The 22,838-nt window shown below is 42.3% G+C and overlaps 1 protein-coding gene across 2 annotated transcripts in view; it reads left to right on the top strand.

Annotated features, from left to right (window-relative positions):
* MOCOS (molybdenum cofactor sulfurase) overlaps window positions 1-22,838 on the top strand; it is a 252,479-nt gene that overhangs the window by 3,314 nt on the left and 226,327 nt on the right. For both annotated transcript variants that reach the window (XR_014557437.1, XM_083709266.1), the window contains exons 2-4: window positions 4,674-4,763; window positions 5,272-5,338; window positions 14,492-15,130. Coding sequence is in view for 1 of the 2 variants with exons in the window: in XM_083709266.1 (XP_083565392.1) it covers window positions 4,674-4,763; window positions 5,272-5,338; window positions 14,492-15,130 (796 nt within the window). In the remaining variant the exon portion in view is untranslated. The remainder of the gene's footprint in view (window positions 1-4,673; window positions 4,764-5,271; window positions 5,339-14,491; window positions 15,131-22,838) is intronic.

Genomic DNA, 22,838 nt, shown 5'->3' on the forward strand with positions numbered 1-22,838 from the left:
AAGGAAAAAAACGAACGAATTCCTATGCCCCACAAATAACCCAGAGATGCATTTTAAATAAAAGGACACACTCTACTCATGCAAAAACACACTGATTCCTGGGCCGGATTGAGAAGGCGATTGGGCCACATCCGGCCCCCAGGCCTTAGGTTGCCTACCCCTGGACTAGATGGACTTTTGGCCTTATCCAACAGGGCTCATCTTATGTCCTTACGTGTTCTTGGGACGTTGGGAGTTGTGATCCAATATATGGATACCCACATGCACTAAACTAGCCTTTGCCAACCTCCTGCCCCCACCCCCTAATCTTTAGGACTGGCCAGCCTTCCTATACTGGCTGGGGCTAATGGCAGTCATGTTACACAGTATCTGGAGGGCAACAGGTTGGCCAACGCTGCCCTAAACCAAAGGTGTGGACTTGCAGTGCTCTGTCCTCTTCCGCAAAGCTTCACCCTTTATTTCCTATAACCATCGTTTATTGTGATGTCCTTGTTGGCACCCTATGGTTAATGCTTGTCTTCTAAACCAGAATCAGAAACCATTCCAAACCCTGAATCACCAGCCATAGTTTTTTGAGTGGGACATCTCCATATACCGGTAATTAATTCTGGACAGAAATGCAGGAGAAGCAAAGAGTAGGCTGGGGGAAGAGGGAGTGTGCAAGTTTGTGTTTCATTCATACTTCCCAAATCACCTGCCTTCATTGTTTGAGGTTTGATTGAATTGAACATAAGAGTCTTGTGATATCCTAAAGACTAAAATATATACGATGGAACACATTTTTATGCTTTTGTTAATCAAGAGTCAGCAAGTAAAGCGACTCCCTTGATAAATTAGTTGATGCAGTACAGTATTAGCTGCTGAATCTACATTGACCCAGCAGCTTGCAACAGGAGAATGCAAGTAGGTGAAACTATGGAGAACTTATTCATGCCTGAAGCTAGAACAGAAGCTATTTTTCTAGAAAAAGAGGTGCCAGAACTCACTATGAACACCTCCCTTGTTCTCTTATAATTGCAATGGTGCCCACCTGAGAGGTGCCAGAATCAGCAGTGGCGCCTGCCCTGTGGAACGCCCTCCCATCAGATGTCAAGGAAATAAACAACTATCTGATCACAAGGACAGGCAACCCTGTTTAGGGAAGCTTTTAATGTCTGATGTTTATCACATTATCATTATCATTATTATCATTATCATCAATTCTGTTGGGAGCCACTCAGAGTGGCTGGGGAAACCCAGCCAGATGGGTGGGCAATCAATCAATCAATCAATTATTATTATTATTATTATTATTATTATTATTATTATTGAGTTCCAGCTATGTCCCCTATGTTTTTAGCTGCTCTTGTTTTTATCTGTAAGCTGCCTTAAGTCCCTGTCAGGGAAAAAATGAGGGATATAAATAACAATATAATGCTACTAGTAATAATCCCTTCTGGATCAGACCAAGGGCCTGTGGTGGCCAGTGAGACAGGAGCAGGCACAGGCCTGCTCCCACTGATCCTCAAGGTATGGCTGCTGCCCATTGGAGTGATAGAAGTCGTTCTAAAGTGTGTTTCTAGAGCATGATGGCTGTAACTGTGACCTCATTGTTAACGGTGGCTATGGCAATTGTACCAGTGACATCATCAAAGTAGACTTACAACATCTAGTTTTCTCCTTTGCTTGGTTATAGAAAAGTGTCTGATTACTTATTTATTTTTATCGTTTATAATTTTAATGACTATTACATCTTTCAGTAAATGTGTTACAGTTTGTTTTGAGTAGCCTCTTGGGGAAATGGTAGTCCAGTTCATTTTCTGATTCAAGTCACCTCAGGGTTCCATGGCACACTGGTTGAAAAACCTAGGCCTTACACCATCATAATGGTTGCCCCTTCCCCATCATTGGTAGCTAATAATGTGAAGTGGAGTGTTGAAATGCAGAGTGTTATGACATCACAAACATAGCATGAGTGTATCTGTACATTTTGAATGCAGTTGCTATAAATTCACTCAGATTTTTGTGCTTTGGGAACAATTTAATTTCTTGTATGAACCAACTTCCACTTAAATTGAGTGTTCTAAATTACTTCCAGCATGCTTTTTTGTCATCATAGACTCCATTCTATTCTAGCAGAGACATTTATTTTGGCATTTTTGGTGACAGAGTAGTTAACAACACTCTTTTGTTTGAAATCAAACCTTATTATGTCTTCTTAGCAAGAAAATATTATAAATTACTTCCTAAACAAGCCTGCTTTTATAGTTTAGGAAGATTGCCAGAGCTGTGTTTCAATATGCAAGCCTTCACATGCAGTTAGAATCGAAAACAAACCACTTCCATCTAAGCAAGTTGTACTCACCTTTTCAATTTAAGTGTTGCTAATTAACTTCTACACATATGTTCAGATCAAATTGGTGTGTGTGGTTCACTTTTACACGCTCTAAAACTAGATGTTTTCAAGTCCAAAAGTAAGATCAGTCTCTGCCCCACTTGTTCCTGTATGGGCATGCCTCCTGTGAGCAAGTCATTCTGTTTACAGGGGGAGTGACTGAACTCTCAGCCAATCTCATGTGCATTGAGAAATAAATAACATCATTAGTGACTACTGTGATCCTAAAGTGGGGGGAGCCAATGGTCCCCTCCAGATGTTTTGCACCACAATTCCCATCTGCTCCAGCTGATATAGATAAATGGTCAAAGATAATGGGAGTTGTAGTCCACAGTATTTGATGGTGCCACACTGGCCTCCTCTGCCCTAAAGTGCCCACCAAGGCCAGGTAGTCTCCTTTCTGAGAGGGTGTCTTGAGAGTACACGAGCCATTCATCATTTATTTCCCACATTACACTGAGCAGCAGGGGCATCGTTACCTGTTTTGCCATGCCATCCCAGTGTCCTTTACCTGGGTTGCATGGCAGCGCCCACAAAGTGGCAGCAACAATGGCAGCTTCTGGCGAGATCTTGCTGCTGGCGGTGGGATGCCCCTGGGGGCGCTGCTTATTGGGCTTTTGCCACCCGAGGCAGCTGCCTCACCCTGTCCCGGGGATGGCCCAGCCCTGCTCAGCAGTTGTCTTCTGGCACAGAGCTTGGGAATGCTAACCTAATGACTAAAACAAACTCAGATATGTAGATAGGGTGGTAAAGGACCTCTGACCATTAGGTCCAGTCGTGGCCGACTCTGGGGTTGCCATGCTCATCTCGCTTTACTGGCCAAGGGAACTGGCGTCATGTGGCCAGCATGACTAAACCGCTTCTGGCGAACCATAACAGTGCATGGAAACTTCCCACTGTGCTTTCGAACTGCTAGGTTGGCAGGAGCAGGGACCGAGCAACGGGAGCTCACCCCATCACGGGGATTCGAACTGTCAACCTTTTGATCAGCAAGTCCTAGACTCTGTGGTTTAACCCACAGCGCCTCCCTCGTCCCTGATAGGGTGGTGGTGTCGACTTAAATATTAAATTTAAAAACCCATTAGCAATTTCTTGGTACTACTGAAGGGACAGCAATGGGAAAAGTTAAACATTTGTACAATATCAGCCCTGGGGTGGTGGTATGTTTATCTTATTGTCTTCAGGCCAAGGAACTGGAGACTCTTAGACTATATATTGAATTCCTGACCTGATGTTTAAAAGGAGACAGAAACATGATCTTGGTTATCAGCACAAACTTAACAGTTTATGATTTACTGTGGTAGAAATCACATCAGTATAGAGAAAAAGCACAGGTCTCTAGGCTGCTGGATGAATGCTCTGTACTTTGAATTAAGCCCGAAGTGGGTAAATTCCTCCCACATCACTATGGTGTGAACTGGATGACCCCACATGCCAGTCAAAGTCCACATTGTGCCATGCAACTGTTGCTCTTACGTTCAGGATCAGTAGTTTGTATGGCCCTCGGGGTGATGTGAATGACAGCATTGCATCCAGCTGTTTTCTTTTCATCATTGAATGCACTGCAGCTTTGGAAGTTGGGGTATAGGACAGGTCCCTATCTGAGAATGCGCAGAACTCCTTGTCAAAATCTTTGGAAATAAGTGCTTTTAACACAGGCTGAATTTAGTTATAATGCCAAGTTATTGTTTAGAAGCCAAATCATGGTCTTAGTTTTCTTAGAGTACATGGAACACCATGTTTTAGAGCCATGTGTCTTTTTGCTTTCCACATTTTTGGAATAACTATGAGTTGTCAGTTGAGAGAATGGCTGGTGTATTGAATCTGGCTGTAATCAGCAAAGCTGCTCAATGACATGGATATTGGAAGCCATATTGTACAGTGGTCCCTCAGGTTACATACCTCTCTGGATACATAATCTTTGGGTTGTGAAAGCGGCAAACCCGGAAGTATTTTTCCGGGTTTCACCGCTTGCGCAGAAGCCAACTTTATTATGAAATCTTCTGACCTGTCTTGAGAATAGAGTGGATCCTAAGAATACCCAAGACACCTGTGGGCATAGAAAGCAGCTCTTTATTACAACTGTCACCTTACACTTCCTGGTATTACCTGAGTGGTATTGCCCGGATGACTATAGTACTGTAGTGAGCTTCTTAAAAAAGATAATAAAACTTGGTTTCAAGTGATTTTATTCTGCATTGACTGAAAACATTTTTTGAAAATTCCTTGATTTTCAGATTTCCAGCTTTTATAGCATGGTAGTTCAGTGAGTGATGCATTTCTGCCTGTTTCATTGTAGGAATTACATACCTTGACCACGCAGGCACAGCACTCTTCCCACAGAGTTTACTCAAAGCCTTCACTGATGACCTCAGTGAAAATGTTTACGGTAAGTAGAAATCAAGCAGGTGGGGTAAATCTTTTCTCCCTCTCTTTGGCATTGTTAAAGTTTCCAGAATTTAAAGATGGGCTGAAATTTGCGACCTATTGTAATGGTTCCATTCATTGCCAGCAAAAGTGAGGACTATGTTTTTGCAGCCTTTGCAAAGCTGGCAAAAAATCTATGGGATTGATTGATACAATGCAGTGCACTACCATAGCCCACTAACCGTGGCTTTATAGTAATGGCTTTCACATGTTTTCAACTGATGTGGGTTTCAGTTGCAAAGAAAATTCTTTTAGAAATGTAATTATTTTCACTAAATCTCTTTATAGGAAGCTGCTTGCTTATTAACTAGTTGCTTTGGAAAACTGTTGTAAAGAGCTTCAAGGCACAGCAGTGAAATATAAAATGAATGTTATATTTAATCACATTTATAGGAGTTTTTTGAGGCCGTGCTTGACAAAAAGATGAAATGTCTTGTTTATGAGTCATAAACGTCTCTCTTGCCTCTTAGGGAACCCTCACAGCCAGAATATCAGCAGCAAATTGACAAGTGATACAATTGAACATGTCCGATACAGGTAGAGTGGTCTTCATTTTATAAACCCAATGTTGTACAGTGGTACCTCAGGTTAAGTACTTAATTCGTTCCGGAGGTCCATACTTAACCTGAAACAGTTCTTAACCTGAAGCACCACTTTAGCTAATGGGGCCTCCTGCTGCTGCCGCGCCGCCGGAGCACGATTTCTGTTCTCATCCTGAAGCACTATTTCTGGGTTAGCGGAGTCTGTAACCTGAAGCGTACGTAACCTGAAGCATATGTAACCTGAGGTACAACTCTATTTCACATTTGCCTTGGGTCTTTAGTTTCACTATAACCACTTCTGTTGCCATTTATTGTATTGCCTCACTGCTAGAAATGCCAAGTTTCAAAGTATCATTAAGTGTGTGTGTGTGTGTGTGTGTGTGTGTGTGTGTCTATTACTGTATTTTAAGAAGTTGTAATTTATTGTATTTCATAGCATCATAGATTTGTAGAGTTGGAAGATACCCCAAGGGTCATCTAGTCCAACCCCCTGCAATGCAGGGATCTCAGCTAGAGCATCCATGACAGATGGCCATCTAATCTCTGCTTAAAAACCTCCAATTAAGTACAGAACACAACCTCACGAGGGAGTACATTCTGCTATCTAACAGCTTTTGCTTAACAGTTCTTTCTGATGTTTAGTTGGAATCTCCTTCCTTGTAACTTGAATCCATTGGTTCGTGTCATAACCTCCTGAGGGGGAGAAAACAAATTTGTTCCATGAGACAGCCCTTCAGATATTTGAAGACGGCCATCATATCTCCTCTCAGTCTCCCCTTTTCCAGGCTAAACATACCCAGCTCCTTCAACTGTTCCTCATAAGGCTTGGTTTCCAGACCTTTGATCATTTTCCACCCACCTCTGCACATATTCCAGCTTGTCAATATCCTTCTTAAATTGTGACATCCAGAACTGGACACAGTATTCCAGGTGTGGGCCACACCTTTATTTTAATTTTAATTTTTTTGTAAACTGCCTTGGAAACTTTGCTGAGGGGCAGCATGTACATATATTAAATTGTAAAAGTGGTAAATTAAGCTTACCCAAAGTGGACCACTGTTACGAGAGAAATGAGTAGATATGATGTTCATTTCAAATAGCTCAGTTTAATGTATGTGTGAGATTTTTAGCCTCTGCTTAGATCACCTACCGGTATATCTCCTCCTCCCTTTCTGGTATAAACTGAGGGCCAAATGGGGCATGAAATGACATGTACTGTAAATAGGAATAGACGAGAATTTTGCTTGGTCTGCAGATTAAAGCAAAGTGACCTAATTTGCAGTTCCTGGACTTGTACATGGATTAGAAAGCAGGTAACAATCACATTCTCTAAGTTTTACAATGCAGTTTTGGTTCAAAATCATATAAAATTGTACAAATATATATATTTTAGAAAGAAATGAAGAGAAAAGCAAACAAATAGCTCAGGCGGTAGAGCGTGAGACTCTTAATCTCAGGATTGTGGGTTTCAACCCCACATTGGACTAGATGACCCTTGGGTACCTTCCAATTCTACAATTCTATGAGTCTATAAAATATGCATTGGGGGGGGTATACATACAGTTCATATGTGGGTTTGCTTCTTTAAAAAATGAAACCTGTAGAAAATGGGACAGTTGCAAAATGGATGGAACAGAAATAGGCTGATCCATCCACTTCTATCAGTGCACTGTTTTCAAACAATTGTTGTTTTTACTTTAAAGTTCTCATCCCAACTTGCCTCTAGTTGCCAACTAGAACAATCCTTTTACCCATTCCCATATATTTTTGCTTCAAAGTTAAGTCTCTCTAAACTCAGCAGAACTTTTTTAAGGAAACATTCTTGGAAGCAGAGCCAAAACATATTAAGTAGCAAAAAAGATTGATTAACGTTGGTGCCCTATTTTCCTAGAAGTCATTGCTGGTTTTGAGATGACTCTTCTATATTGAAATTTCCCTGGTTTTCCTCTGAAATGTTAGCAAAGTCTGTCTCAAAACAGTGTTGTAACTGGTAAAATACATGAAAATCTCATTTGACCTTTGGTACGCAGTAAGAAACATCCGATGCAGTACCTGCTTAGTATTGATTTGTCCTTTTGAAAGGTCACTAACTGGAGAATGTTCAGATGAATGAAACTAGAGCACTCTACTGTGCTCAGTGCATCTGTTTAAAAGCCCAGAGTCAAAGTTTTGATGGACTGAATTGCTTGTGCTTGTTTAGAGATCTCTTGTAGTTTGCCTAATTAATTCCCTGATCCCATATTTCAATGCAACATATTTGTGTAAACAAATCAGATGCTGCAGAGCATTAGTCAGAACCACTGGTACAATGCAGTCTCTCTCATCTGGACTTTCACTACATTAATGACAAAATGTGGATCTGTGAGGTGCATACTAAAAGCTAGTGTAGCAACTAGGAGAAGGAGCTGTGTGTTGGGAGGTTCTGGTTTGTTTGTTTAGAGATTTACATCCTGCCCTTCAACTCAATGTTTCTCAATGTGGCTTACAAGCTATAGGTAATTATCCCCGTAAACCTCACTCGCTCTTTCTCTCAGCAGTCCTTAGTCCTCTGGCTGATGGATACAACACACTTCCCTTCCATTCTGCATTTCCAGGGGGCAACTGGCAGTTGGAGACAAGTGTTCTTTTTGGCAGGGAGGGAGGGAGGGAGGAAATTCCTTGAAGCTGCTCTTTCTCTAACCAGTGGATGTGGCCAAGTTGGTCCACACCTTGTTCTTCGTAGTGTTCTAATCTCATTACAACTAGCAACTCCTAATGTGAGCCCTGCCCTTTCACTTTAAGCCGGTATTTAAAGAAGAAGTGCTGTGGCTTGCAGCTGGGTTCCCCAGTGTTGATGAGTGGCTCTCAGCTGTGTGCTTTGTCAGGAGCATCCCAGGAGAAAGGGAGAAAGGCCTTTAACTTCAGTGGGAGGTCAGCATCATTGCATCCCACCAACAGCTTCCTAAGGCCACTCAACGGGCTTATCTTGAGCAGTACATGGACATGTTTAGTGGCTGGGATATCCTGTGTATATTGCAAGATGTGTAATTTTTTTAAAAAAAGAGTTTCCATTAGTAGAGATGCAGCAAACTACTGTCTGGCATATTTAAGTTAAAACAAGCGGACTTAAAAAAAGTTCCCTTTCCTTGTAAGTCCTGAACGTTCTCCTTTTGTGTAGAGCAAAAGAAGGGACAATACAGCCGTTTGGGGTGAACCAAAGCCACAACTTCATTAACTTAACATCAAATAGGTTTATAAACTGGTTGCACGTGAAACTCATTGAGATGGAATCCAACTTGGATGCTTGTCAACCAAAGCTGAGAGGGAGGTAGTGTGTGGAAGAGGCTGGTGGAAGTTGGATACTGCTCTCCTTTGTCACTCTTCAGCAGCAGAACTTTGACTTTCCCTCTCTAGATTGAGTGCTGTTTCCCTTAGGACTTTTAAGGAGAGCCCTTGTATTTTGAGGATCATCCCATTTCTTCACAAAGCCCAATTCCCCCTGCTACCAGCTGGTGGGGCCAGGCAGCATATGGCTTGTCCAGCCCCACTGCCAAACCAAAACAATGCCTGACTGCTCTGTAATCATGGGGGCATGGAGCTGAATGTAATTTCATATCCCTGCAAGGTGAACAACCCTCTTGAAATAGCTTAGGCTGCCGGGCCCGGAAATGAGGCACCATTCTAAGCTCCAGAGCTTTCTGAATTGTCATCTTGCATACATGAACTTCCATGGACACTTGGCCCCCTGCAATACATGTTTTACCAGGAAAAGTGAGCAGATTACCTGCATGCCTGGAAACTGCTGGGTATACCCACTGATGATGTTCCTTGCTTAAAGGTAAAGGTAAAGGTACCCCTGCCCGTACGGGCCAGTCTTGACAGACTCTGGGGTTGTGCACCCATCTCACTCAAGAGGCCAGGGGCCAGCGCTGTCCGGAGACACTTCCGGGTCACGTGGCCAGCGTGACATCGCTGCTCTGGCGAGCCAGAGCCGCACACGGAAACGCCGTTTACCTTCCCGCTGGTAAGCGGTCCCTATTTATCTACTTGCACCCGGAGGTGCTTTCGAACTGCTAGGTTGGCAGGCGCTGGGACCGAGCAGCGGGAGCGCACCCCGCCGCAGGGGCTTTAACCCACAGCGCCACCTGCTTGGCAGATGCCATTTCCCCCTTTCCTTTTGCAAAAGTCATTATTGCCTAACTGCACCCCAATTACATCCATTGGGTGTAACACTCTGGTAGCAGTGACGGATGGGAAATCTGCCCAGCACATGTCATGCTTGCCAGACTGCTGTTTAGCTGTGTGCCTTTTTTCTGATGTGATACTCTATTGCCTGGCCCAGTAGTGAAAACAACACTTTTATATAGAAATATAATAAAAAGCTCCTATGCCAGAAAGGTGTGAAATGTAGCTGCACTAATGGAAGCAATTTCTGATCAGTGCTAGAGCAAATATTCATTTTCATGTTTTTTGCCATCCACTATTTTGAATGGTGTTGTGAATCAGCGTGCTCTAATAAGCCAGGTAATGCTTTGTTGTTGTTTAGTCATTTACTCGTGTCTGACTCTTTGTGACCCCCGGACCAGAGCACACCAGGCACTCCTGTCTTCCACTGCCTCCCACAGTTCGGTCAATCTCATGCTGGTAGCTTCGAGAACACTGTCCCACCATCTCACCCTCTGTCGTCCCCTTCTCCTTGTGCCCTCCATCTTTCCCAACATCAGGGTCTTTTCCAGGGAGTCTTCTCTTCTCATGAGGTGGCCAAAGTATTGGAGCCTCAGCTTCAGGATCTGTCCTTCCAGTGAGCACTCAGGGCTGATTTCCTTCATACTGGATAGGTTTGATCTTCTTGCAGTCCATGGGACTCTCAAGAGTCTCCTCCAGCACCATAATTCAAAAGCATCAAATCTTCAGCGATCAGCCTTCTTTATGGTCCAGCTCTCACTTCCGTAATGCTTGCTAATGTACTAAAATGCAAATATTGTTTGCTCTCCTCCCCCCTTTTAAAAAAGCTAGCTGCTTTACAGAAAACATAAGAATGTAAAAAACATAAGAATCTTGCCACCACCCAATTCATCTTCACTGAGGTAAACTGCAGCAAACCTGTTACCAAACCTGGCACAAGAAACTTCCCTCCAATTAATTTCAGTGGGAAGAAAAAAGTGAAGCATAACTGCCCCTTCATCTCCCCTGCTGCACATGCTGCCAAGACAGAGTGGATATGATGTTACTTGGGATGTTGAAGAAATTCTCCAGATGTATAAATTTTCATTTATGAAAAATTGTATTCCATTTAAAAGGATTTCTAAACTTCTTAATATTTAAAACTCTCCAAAGAGTATATGGAAATAAAACATAAGAAAAATAAAACATTCAAACATATACAAGCATAGCAATAAAACTCTACTAATTTTTTTTTAAAAAAACAAAAAAACCCAAAATGAGAGTAGTTCTTAAAATGAACTTTTCCCAGCTCTGAGCAAAATTTCATGTCACTGCAAGGTGAAGAACCCTCTTGAAATAGCGTAGGCTGCCGGACCCTGCAATGGGGCACCATTCTAAGCTGCAGAGCAGGGGTAGGCAACCTAAGGCCCCGGGGGCCGGATCCGGCCCAATCGCCTTTTAAATCCAGCCTGCGGACGGTCTGGGAATCAGCATGTTTTTACATGAGTAGAATGTGTCCTTTTATTTAAAATGCATCTCTGGGTTATTGGTGGGGCATAGGAATGTGTTCATTTTTTTCCTTCAAAATATAGTCTGGCCAACCACATGGTCAGAGGGATGGTGGACCGGCCCATAGCTGAAAAAGGTTGCTGACCCCTGCTGCAGAGCTTAGACTTAGTTTAGGCAAATCTATACATCATTTTTTGTGTACAATAAAACCTTATTGGGGGGGAAAGTGTTTATTGGCAACTGTACGGGTCCCGGTTGCAAAATAGTTTTTGTACAGTACTTTTTCTGGGGGTACTAAAGCATATGCAGTACCAGCGCCTCCCCCCTCCATGTTGAAAGTGTGGCGCTTACAGTAACAACTTAATGGTGAGTACCTGCACCATTTTTTCTCTCAGAAAAAAAGCACTGCTTTTGTACTAAATAAATCAAAACGAGGTTTGCAAGGAATTGACCTGAACCAGAGTAATTTAAAAGAAGAAGAAAGAGTGAGAACAATTAACAGCTCTATGTAAAAATGAAGTTCTTTGGACTTCAGAGAGATAATTGCAATATAAAAATAGCATGTCTGAATTTCTGCAGAGTAAGCTGGAACACTGCTGACTGCCAGCCTCCAAACTCCTGACTGTTCTATCTATGGCTCTGCCTGTTAAGGAAATGGAGTGGCAGGATGCACAGGTTCACGTCACCAGTTACTCTCCATCCAGTGCACTTCCACTGCTAATTTTTGAAGCCACATTCACACATCCTTTTCCTGTCAGTCCTGTAGTTTCTTGGAAAATACTTGATGCGTTTTCACCCCTCAAACCAACTTCAGTTGGATTAGAAAACTGGTTGTTGTTTGCTTTAAAAAAGTATTTGGGTTGGAACCAGATCTTTCTGTGGAAAGGGGTGAGTGGGAGCTGACTTTACTGTCCTTCCTCATTTTGGTGTCGCTCCCCCACAGAAAAATGCTCCTATAGGGAGGTGGAAAGAGCCTGGCAGCAGCCATGGCTGGCTTATTCTGGGACCTCTGTGGCCTCTTTGTGGAGCCTGGAAAGTACCCTCAAACTCCCACCTCCATTGCTCTCACCACTCATACAGTCCAGCAGAACAAGCAGGACAGGACCTGAAGAGCACAATTGCCACTCTGAACCACCTGCCTTAGTTTAGAGCTGGAAGAGACCCTGACGATCATCTAGTCATTCTAGTGCAATGCAGGAATATGCACCTGGCCCATATGACCAACTGAGCTAAATAAACTGATGCACATGAAAGAGGTATGATAGTATCAACAGGGTGCTACCGTGAAATGAAAAGAGAGCTGTTCTGATGGTCTCAGCAGTAGGAAGTTATTGATATTTTGAATCTGCAGTCAGAGGGGACCCTTTGCAGAGTAACTCCCTGTGCCCCTTTTGGCTCTCCATGTGGGATAAGCCACATATACATAAGCCAATGTGGGCAGTGCTTTTCTAAATCTCCACCAAGTCTGATAGTGTAAAACTGGAAGAGTATTTTCTGATTTGGGCCAGTTAAGCTGCACTGTGTTTGCACAGCAGGATCCTTTCAGGTGGCTAATTTGCTTCGTGTCAGAACAATCCCCATTGTAATTATGATAACAAAAACCTTCTCATCATTTGCTCCATTAATCTGTTGTGGAGGAATGAGGCATAAATAAGCTTCCACTGAACTAACCATATTTCTTGATTCCTCCATCTAGAAATGTTGTAACAGAGATATCTTTGATCCAAGCAAAAGTGGAAGGGTTGAACTGATGCTTAGGTCTAATTCATGTGCTTGGGTCTTATCATACCTTATGTTAAATGTCCGCCCTGCAGTTGTAAGTGGCAGGATGGATAGGGAGCTGCTCTGGGCTGTGTGCTGTTTGGGTTTGAGTCCCAGGTGCTCCCTCTCTTGCTTTTCCTTTCCCTCCCCCAAGCATGAAAAACAGGCGTGTGCTGAGGCTTGAACTCTTGTTTGCAGTTTCCCAGCCTCGTGCCCTATGAGTGTGCCACTGTGATTGTGCAAGTGTTGATAGTGTGGTCTCTGTGTGTGTTGTGTGCATATTGTGATATAAGTGATATGGCAGGGGAGTCACCAGATGAGTGAAACGTAAGTCTGACTCTGTCCCTGATGGATGGCTGTGATGTACCGTAGGTGCAAGCCACACTGCAGTACGTGTCCTTCATTTCTATGCTAGCTTTTAATTTTCTTTTTGGCATTTCAGACAACTCCAAACAACTTAAAACAATAAAAGTTACATTCAGTTAGACACATAATTTCTTATATTTGTCTAAACATAAGGCATAATATCTTAGATTACAAAGATCTTGATTCTGAGCTAACATTCAAAGTTGTGAGTCTATCCAAACAGCTTCCATTTGCCTGAGGCAGTTTACAGGAGACAGAGAATTAATATGTCCATTCTCTCCAGTAGCTTGAAAACAAAGAGCTCTCACACAAGATGCCTACAGATTAGCATATGCATAGACCTGTCATGCAATCCTTTTCATGTGATTTAAACACCTTATGCCTGAGCCAAAAAGATACAGCCCTACTTAATAATTAACCTGTTAGGCTTTCTTCAGCTTCAATGGAAATTTCCAGTCATGCTTTACCAGTACAATACGGGGGCACTATGTATTTATTTTCCATTCCAATGTACATTAAATAATTATGCTTAATAGAGCCTGATGATGTTGCCAGCTAGCCACACAGGATGCTTTTGGGGGGACTCTCCCTTGCTTGTTCATGGCCACGCTGAGCTGCCGCCGCCGCCACCAAAAACAGTAAGTGGCCTTTATCACAGCAGATGGCATCATTTCCACCCCGCCCCCCCCCGTCTGCTTGGGAAATACCATAAAAGTTCTTTCACACAGCAACGTGCTCTGTTCTCTGCATGCAGGTGCTTGACAACATTGCAGTTGTCAATACAGTATATGAACTTGAAATTGGATGCTTAATTTATAGTTTAGGAACAAAATTTTATTCTTCTTGTGTTTTTATGACAGTGCTCTGTGTTCCTGATCAAAGGGTGTTAGATTTTACAAGTTTACCCTGTCTCCTCAAACTCCTATGCTGCCATTTGTAAGGCTCCCCCCCCCCTTTCTCATCCAGTTTGGAGGTTTGTGTAGCGGACTTGGGATCAGAATGCCTTTGTGTTTAATTGCTATGTAGTGACGTGGTCTTACTCTATGTCCTCTGGCACCTTCTCCAGCATTAGATCAAAGTACCCATTTGGGTTGCTGAACTATTTTCTTTCCTGCAGCTGTGTCACCCCAGGTCAAAAAGATTTTGCAGTGCATTGAAAGTCAACCTCCTATTTGATAGGGGAAATTAAATGTATGTATTCCCCACAGGCAATGATGATGCCATTGGGCAACTTTGTAAAAACCACTACTTGGTGCAGCAGACAGAATTAGCAAGGTTGCCAGGACACAAGAAAAATATTATAGTAGTATAAAATAGTGGAGGGAAAAGACCTTTTCCATGATGCTGTGTTTCCCTTCTCTTTTTTCAGGATACTGCAGCACTTCAATACATCTGTAGAAGACTACACAGTCATCTTCACTTCAGGCAGTACAGCGGCACTCAAACTTGTTGCAGAGGCCTTCCCTTGGGTTCCTGAAACAGCAGAGGATCCTGGCAGCCGCTTTTGCTACCTCACTGATAACCACACCTCTGTGGTGGGCATGAGAGCAATCGCTGATGCAATGAATGTATTGTCAGTTCCAGTGAAACCAAAGGATCTACTGTTGGGGACAGATGACTTGGTGGCTGGAGGGAAGAGCTGCAAAACACCTCACTTGTTCTGCTATCCTGCTCAGAGCAATTTTTCAGGGACTAGATATCCTCTTGCATGGATAGAACAGATAAAATCTGGACAACTCCGCCCCATCAAGGTCCAAGGGAAGTGGAGTGTGCTCTTGGATGCGGCTTCTTATGTCAGCACTTCTCCGTTGGACTTAAGCCTTCATCAAGCAGACTTTGTGCCTCTGTCATTCTATAAGATGTTTGGATTCCCCACTGGTCTAGGCGCACTGCTGGTGAAGAATGAAGCCGCTGCTTGCCTGAGGAAAGTCTATTTTGGAGGGGGAACTGCAGCTGCCTACCTTGCAGGAGAGGATTTCTATTTACCGAAAAAATCAGTGGCTGAGAGGTAAAACACAATCTCCTTAATAAAACTCCTGTTACCTAGGTTCTGAGGTAATGTGTTCCATCAGACCTGAGGCACTGACGGAACCATACAGGTCCTGTGTCTTGATGGCTGGGGATTGTTCTATCTGAAATTCACTTTGAAAATATACTTTTAATAAGTGGTGGTGCAGCTTCACATGGGGTTTATGTTGAGTCACACTAAATGCCAAGGAATTAAAAATGCACTGAAAAATATATTAAGCCTTCCAAATCCACACCAACTAAATCTCAAAAGTGTGTGACTACGTGTTCCATTTAGACATCCAAATTCCAGCTTATGCAAAGTTACTTGTAGCAAAAAGGCAATTTAAGATGTTCAGTATCAATCATGTTTCACTTGAGATGCTTCCGGTCCCACCCCACCCACCCCTGGCACTTAAATTATTAAGCATTTTTAGTGTGTTTTCTTAATTTGCTGGGTCCTTCTGTGATGTTGCATTTAACTAATGAGATATAAAAGAGCACTCCCAGTGATAATTATCTGTTTTAATAAATGATCTGGTTCACTTCTACATAATCTGAGTCCGTATTAGACTTGTTAACTTAAATCAGAAATAAAAATACTACAATTAGAAATATTGTCTTGCAGGATTCTGATGGCCATTCTGAAATTTCCCATACATTAAATAAATGTGCTTACAGTCACCAAATTTCAACTAGGGCTGATCTGAAGTCTAGCCTGGCCAAATTATCAGAAGTTTTAGGGACAGTGGTGGCACTTGTTTGAGTGGGAGGTAGCATGGGGTCATAGAATATGGGACAGGCTCTACCCCTCCCCAATCCCTGTCAACAGCGCTGTGTCATCACATAACATAATTTCCTGGAATATTTGAAACTGTAAATTCACTAAGTACTCTCTCACCTGAAATACTTTTCTCCTGCCTCTGCCCCAAATAATTGGAAAAATGTTCTAGGAAGGCAGATGGGAGGTGGTTTTGCCAAACTGTGGGAAACACTGTATTAAGGTAGCTGTGTAAGCTGAAGTCTGTCTTTAAGCCCAACTAACTGCTAGCTCTTTGTCTCCTTGTTTTTTTTTTTAAAGGGTACTGCATTTTTCCATAAGATGAAAAGGTCAGGGAATATACACAGTAACTTTTTTCAGTGATTAAGGTTTTGCTCTTGTGATATTTCAGGTGTATAGCATACTAGCATAATATTGTACGGGGGAGTCTGATGGCATCAACTACTGTTTGGTGGTTGATGCCTTCTTGGTAGATGGGTCTGTCTGGACTGCAGTGGATGGTATAGTTATGTAAAGGTCAGCGGGGGCACTGACATCTGATACTACCAGTTGCATAACCTGTTCTATAGAACCTTCCTACCTCATACTGTAAGGATAAAACAAGCAGTTTTTCAATATTGCTCTGGATTCCTTGGATGAAAGGAAGGATATAAAGTAAATACACTTCTTGATTGAGGTGTTCATTCCTGGTTGTATTCTGTGCCATCAGTCTAGGAGGCTGATCATTTTGCTTCTTTAAGTAAGTATGTTTTGTTGAGAGTAAGTGTGCTTCTCAGGTTGTTGCAGCATTATTCTTCCTAACGGGAGGCAAAATGACCATGTTTTAGTGCCAATCATCTTATCAGATCTGCCTTTCATTGCTTGATACAAGCATATGAAAATATGGGTATGACATCCTATGTAAGAGTTGTAAGTGCCATAAAACTACCTCCAGAAATGGGAGCTTGAATTATATAGAAATGTGTTTTTTGGGATCCAGAAATAAAGAGGTGAAAGGATGTTAGGCCTGCTTGGGTCGCAGGCATTTGTCCTGGAATAAATTAACTAGGGGCTTGTCCACTTATTTATTCAATTTATTTCTGCTTGTCCCATGCTTTCTAGGCACAGCTCCAAGTGGTGTTGCCTTTGCCCGGCCACTTCCCCTTAGAAAACCTGCTCTTTAGCACTAAATTGGAAGAAGCAGCAATCTGTGGAAAACCTGATTGCCATTTGTTCCAATTCAGTGCTAAACTGCAGGTTTTCCCAGGGGAAAGTCCTGGGCCAAATGGAAGTGTGGACAAGCCCTGGTTGAGAAGGAGGAGGCATCTGCTGTGCCTCTGTGAGTGTCACAGATCTGGAAGTACCTCTTTCCATTCAATCTCCTCTAGGGTTTGTTAATTCTTCTGTGCCTTTGCATTTGAAAGTTATTGCAGAGACACAGCAGTATTGCTCGCCTTCGCAAGATGATTCCTGTTGATCTCTGTGAAATTCAGTATTTGGGGCTTCCCTGTTTTGCATTCAGTACAGTACAAAGGGCAGCTAACTGTTCTCCCTGCCCTCCCTCCCACCCTTAGTACCATCACGACCTTTTTCTGATTGTACAATATATACTGATGTGTCAGTGTGCCCCTCAGTCCTGTGTTTGAATAATAAGGTCAACTGGATAATCTTAGTTAATTATAAACCCTTGTTCTACTATGAAAGCCATTATTGGTGACGTTCAGACAAAAGCTGCAATCCTGTGCTTACATCAGGCTTCCTCAACCTTGGCCCTCCAGATGTTTTTGGCCTACAACTCTCATGATCCCTAGCTAGCAGGACCAGTGATCAGGGATGATGGGAATTGTAGTCTCAAAACATCTGGAGGGCCGAGGTTGAGGAAGCCTGGCTTAGATATTCATGCTCGGTTCCATTGAGTTCAATACTTCTTTGTACAGAGAAGGCAGCGCAGAATTTACAGCCAGGATTGCTTATGAATTCCAAAGCCCATCCAAAATATAACCTAGTTACCAGCTCTTAGGGAGGATGTATGGAAAGGGACAATGAGATTCAGGGCCTTTTCTTTTGGGGGTCCCTGACTTTGGAAACTTTCCCTAGGGAGGGAGACCTTCTAGCTGTTAAAAGAACCTTCTAAACAGGAATGGCTTAACATATCTGAAGAGCTGTCACATGGCAGGTAGAGCAAGTTTGTTTTCACCTGCTGTGGAGGGTAGGACCTGTACCAATGGATTCAAGTTACAAGAAAGGAGATTCCGACTAAAGATCAGAAAGAGCTTTCTGACAGTGAGAGCTGTTCAACAGTGGAATGGATCCCTGGAAAGTGGTGGACTCTTTCCTTGGAGGTTTTTAAGCAGAGATTGAATGGTCACCTGTCATGTATGCTTTAGTTGCAGGGGTTGGACCAGATGACTGTCAAGGTCCCTTCCAATCTTGCAATTCTGTGATTCTATGATTTCTGGCAGGGTAGGAAGAGGGAGCACGGTTATTGCGCTCCATATTTAGTTTGTGTTTTAGAATCTTCTGTGTTAGAATAATTCGCCATTGTGTTTATTGAAATAGTGGTTCCTCCTCTTTAAGACAAATAGGCTGCTTAAAAGGGGAATTGTTTTTTTTAGAATGCCCTCCTGGTGGGAGAGCAAGACAGACTCTTCCCACCCCACCCACCAGATGTGCATATTCTCTGAGACATGCATATAAAGCCATAGCAATTGAATAGGGTGCCAAAGCATAAAATGGAAAACACATAGGCATACAAATCAGGAATGACTTGTAGAATCCATGTACAGTGAGTTTTGGGCCTGTGAGCACTGGGGTTTTTTGCCTTTTCAAATTTTATTCTCACACATGGAGAATTTAACATACACACTTTATTTCCCATCATGTTCTGGGAAAAATACCAGGCTTCATTCAATCATTATTGAAGACACCATCAAACAGAATGCCCCTATGAGTAAGATTATTTGTGGTCCTTGTTAACTATCTAAAGAACTGTGATGTTCTTAAGAGAAGAAATTAAGTTCCTGAGCACAATTTCTTGAAATACACATGACTACGGAGCATGGTACATTGTTCTCTCTGACAGTAAAATGGAGTAGACTGAGAGATTGCCTCACAATGCTGGTGCCTTAGGCATGTGACCTAATGTATTGTCAGCATTGCTACTTGTGCCACATTTGTCACCAGTGTGTGGCAGTTAGAGATATTTTGCAGAGAATGTTAATAGATATATTTTTTTCCTCCCAGAACTGTTTGCCCAACAGTCTTCAGCTTGGCATTGTCCCCTGTGATGTTGTAAGCAAGGGCTTTTAGATTATGGTGTCAGAGTGACCTAGAGTTGTAACATAGGACGTTCTGAGTAAATGTTCAATATATGCTTAGTGTAAGATAAGAAATTACATGTCAGACAAGGACGTGAGGATCCTTTGGTTCATGACATGGTTCATGACACGTGAGTGCTGTGGACCCTAGTTTCCACACCATAAACCTCCAGTACTTTGCCTCTTTGGCGCATATACGCTTTTGTAAATATGTGCACTCCTATGTTTAGGAATTGGTACATTGTTTAGAACCTGAGACTATGTCTGGGATGGTTCTACGTGTTTACTGGATAAATGTGTGGAAACTGGAAGAGCTCTTAAAATATATGTTAATTTTTTTATTGTTGGATAATCTAACCTGGAATGCTTCCTAATTATCCAGCATTTACATTTGGCTGTGGATTCTGGACCCCAAAATGATATAGGACGCTTAGGAAATGAATTGATGTGTGCATTCCATCACCCATTCTCTGCACTGAAATGATTGTGGCAGAGGATACAGAGAAGTTTTCCTTTGAGAACTTTCGAGACTCTAAATCAGAGTGATGGATTGTTACTTTTATTTGCAGATACATTGTTTATTAATTAATTGTTTACCGGGCAACATTTGGATTGTTTTTCTTACCAACAGTGGCAATGTTTCCACCAAAGCAACTAAATTTTTAAATTCATATGGTGTGGGGTATGTTATACTCCTTTTTTCAAATGAATCTTCCCCACATGGAAAAAAAATGATACAAGGAATTTAGTTTTTAATGGTTTTGAATCAAGACCTCCATTCACAGGGCAGGAATTGAAATGTATTTGGGAGCTATTACAGCACATTTAATAAATTACATTCTAAAAAGATGTGGAGGTAAGAAGTAACAAGGAAGGCTGTGTTCTAAAATCTTGTAACAAGGAAAGAGTTTATATGTTTATCTTAGTATGACAGCAGAATATGTTGGTAAAATAAATCACTTTAGCAGCTTGCCTTAAATCCATTTACAATGAAAATTGGGGCGAAAACCACTGGAGAAACTTTTTTATTATGCTGCAGAGTTCTCAGGAACAAGACTAATTCCAACACAGGCATTTTTGATTAGGAAACTGAAGCAATGCAATTTCCCCCTTCTAGTAGGTATGAAAAGCCTGTTTGAAGAATATATTGCTACTCAGGACATTTCTGGACTATTCTTGTTTCCCTCCCTCTGCCCACTTAAAATATTGTTTCCCTTACTTTGGATATGAGGTGTTATTGAAATGGCTGGAGGAGTATCTTGTGATGCTAATAGCTGCCCTCCTGCATTATCTGTGTCTCCTTAGAATGTGAAATCTTTGGCTTTATGAGGTAGAGGGGAAAGAGCTGTTGTTGAAATCCCCTTTCAGCCAGTGGCGTGAGGTGGAATTTTTCATGGGGGAACAGTTAGGGTTGTAGAGTTGAGGACCCCAAGGAATCTCCACTCAAACATCCCTGGCAGATGCCTAAAAACCTTCAGTCTCCCAAGGAAGTCCATTCCCAGCCGGTCAGTTTGCCCATTCCTAGCACCTTGCAAAAAAAAGGGGGGGATGGCTTTGCTTTGTTTTTTTCAAAAAGACAACCCCAGGCGGAAGGTGGATTCCACCCTCTCTCTAAAAAAAAACAAAACATTTTAAACACCCCCGCTTTCTTCATCATCTCCCTTTCTATGATTGTGCTGTTAGTTGTTGAATGTTGCTGCTGTTCTTTCAGGTTCTGGCAGATTGGGGCTAGGTCAGGGGTCAGCAAACTTTTGCAGCAGGGGGCCGGTCCACCGTCCCTCTGACCATGTGGAGGGCCAGACTGTATTTTGAAAAAAATTAATGAACAAATTCCTATGCCCCACAAGTAACCCAGAGATGCATTTTAAATAAAAGCATACATTCTACTCATGTAAAAACACTCTGATTCCCAGACCGTCTGTGGGCCAGACTGAGAAGGCAGTTGGGCCGCATCCGGCCCCCGGGCCTTAGGTTGCCTACCCCTGAGCTAGGTGGTTGTTTTATTAAAACACCATGCTTTCAAAAGACACACACAAACACGGAGGCTGAAGGTGGGGAGGGAGGAAGGGAGATATGAAGGTTCCAGGGTTCTTGTCTCCCACTCCCACCCCATAGGCTTTCCGACTGCTCTTCCTTTACAATGAAGGAGGAGCGGCTGCAGTTCTGCTTCAAGCAGCCCCTTCCTGCTCTTGCATGTGTATTGCTGTGCAGGGTCATGCAGTTTTGCAGCCTTTGCGGAGGTAATCGGAGAGACAAACACAGAGATGCACATGCACACATGGGCGTAGGCAGGATTTTTGTCAGGGAGACAGGCCTTTTGTTGGGGAACCTCAGCTATGTATTTTTATAGATTTTTATTGATTTTGGGGCTTCCTGTTCCCCTGGCTATGCCCACACATGCGCACACACACACACACACACACACACACACACACGGAGCCTGGAGACACTGGCTAAGCGGGTACACAGAAAGGTGCTGCTGGGAACATTAAGGGGGCTAGGCTAGTCCCACTAGTTGATGGACTGCACACCGTTGCTTTCAGCCCTTAAAGTTCACTGTATTTCTATGGACAAATGTACCAATGTCACAAGATGTTATACATTTATTTATTGCATTTACATACAATCTTCTGCCAAACTACCCAATTTTTATATACTAAAACAAACAAATGCAGATTTTCTCAGGCAGATTGATGGAATTTACTGGCATAGACTTTTTTTCTTCCGACTTCCCTCAGGGCAGCCCTTGAGCTGATATAAGAGGAGTAACCCTCGTGATTTTCCCAAGGCTAATTGATGGCCTCATAGAACTGTGCTGAAGTTCAATATATGAACTTCAGTATATGAAGTTGAATATAAATTCAATTGCTAGTTAAGAAGTTGGATTCAGTAATCGAGTGATGCTTAAGCTTGATTCAGTGTCAGAACAGTAAAATTGATCAGACACTCCCAGGGATTACCCAAACCCAAAACAGGCATGCTAAAGCAGACTCTGTGTTAATGTGGAAAGAGGGAAGGAGAAAATGAAGCTCATTTTAATTTGCTGTACTCTGGAAAGTGCTGCCTCTCTTCACATCTAGTTGGAACAATTCAGTAACTTTTTTCCATTTCATCCTTTTGCTCTCTCTGCATGCCTAAATTAGTTAATTATCATATTTCACTAAACAATGACATCGATTCAAGCACTTTCTACTGGGTTTTGGAAACTTCTCCATGTGTTTTTAGCCTGAAGCTGTTTTTCTGTGAAATAATCTGCATATAGTTAGCTTTCAAGATGTTCAGCAGGACATCTTAAGAAGACTTAGTTGCTGAGTAACTGTCACACAGAAGTGGGTCTTAGTATTATGTTCCAAATTACATTTCAGGCAGTATGACAAATAGCATCATAATAACTTTGACTCAGTTGTCATTAATTATAACTGAAATGTAATCACAGCTGGGATTTTGCCTAGTAATTGCAAGCTATAAAGGCAAACATTAATATGTACAGGGGAAAACATACTTTCATAAACTTAGGTAGTAAATCAAGGCAATATATCTACATGACCTGAAAAATCCTAACAGGCTGAGGTTAAGATAGGAAAATATTTGGAACAGTTTCAAATGTTTCCTTTACAGATTTTACTGCATTG

The sequence above is a fragment of the Podarcis gaigeae genome, assembly GCF_964106915.1.
Source record: "Podarcis gaigeae genome assembly, chromosome: 13".
NCBI classification, from domain to species: domain Eukaryota; kingdom Metazoa; phylum Chordata; class Lepidosauria; order Squamata; family Lacertidae; genus Podarcis; species Podarcis gaigeae.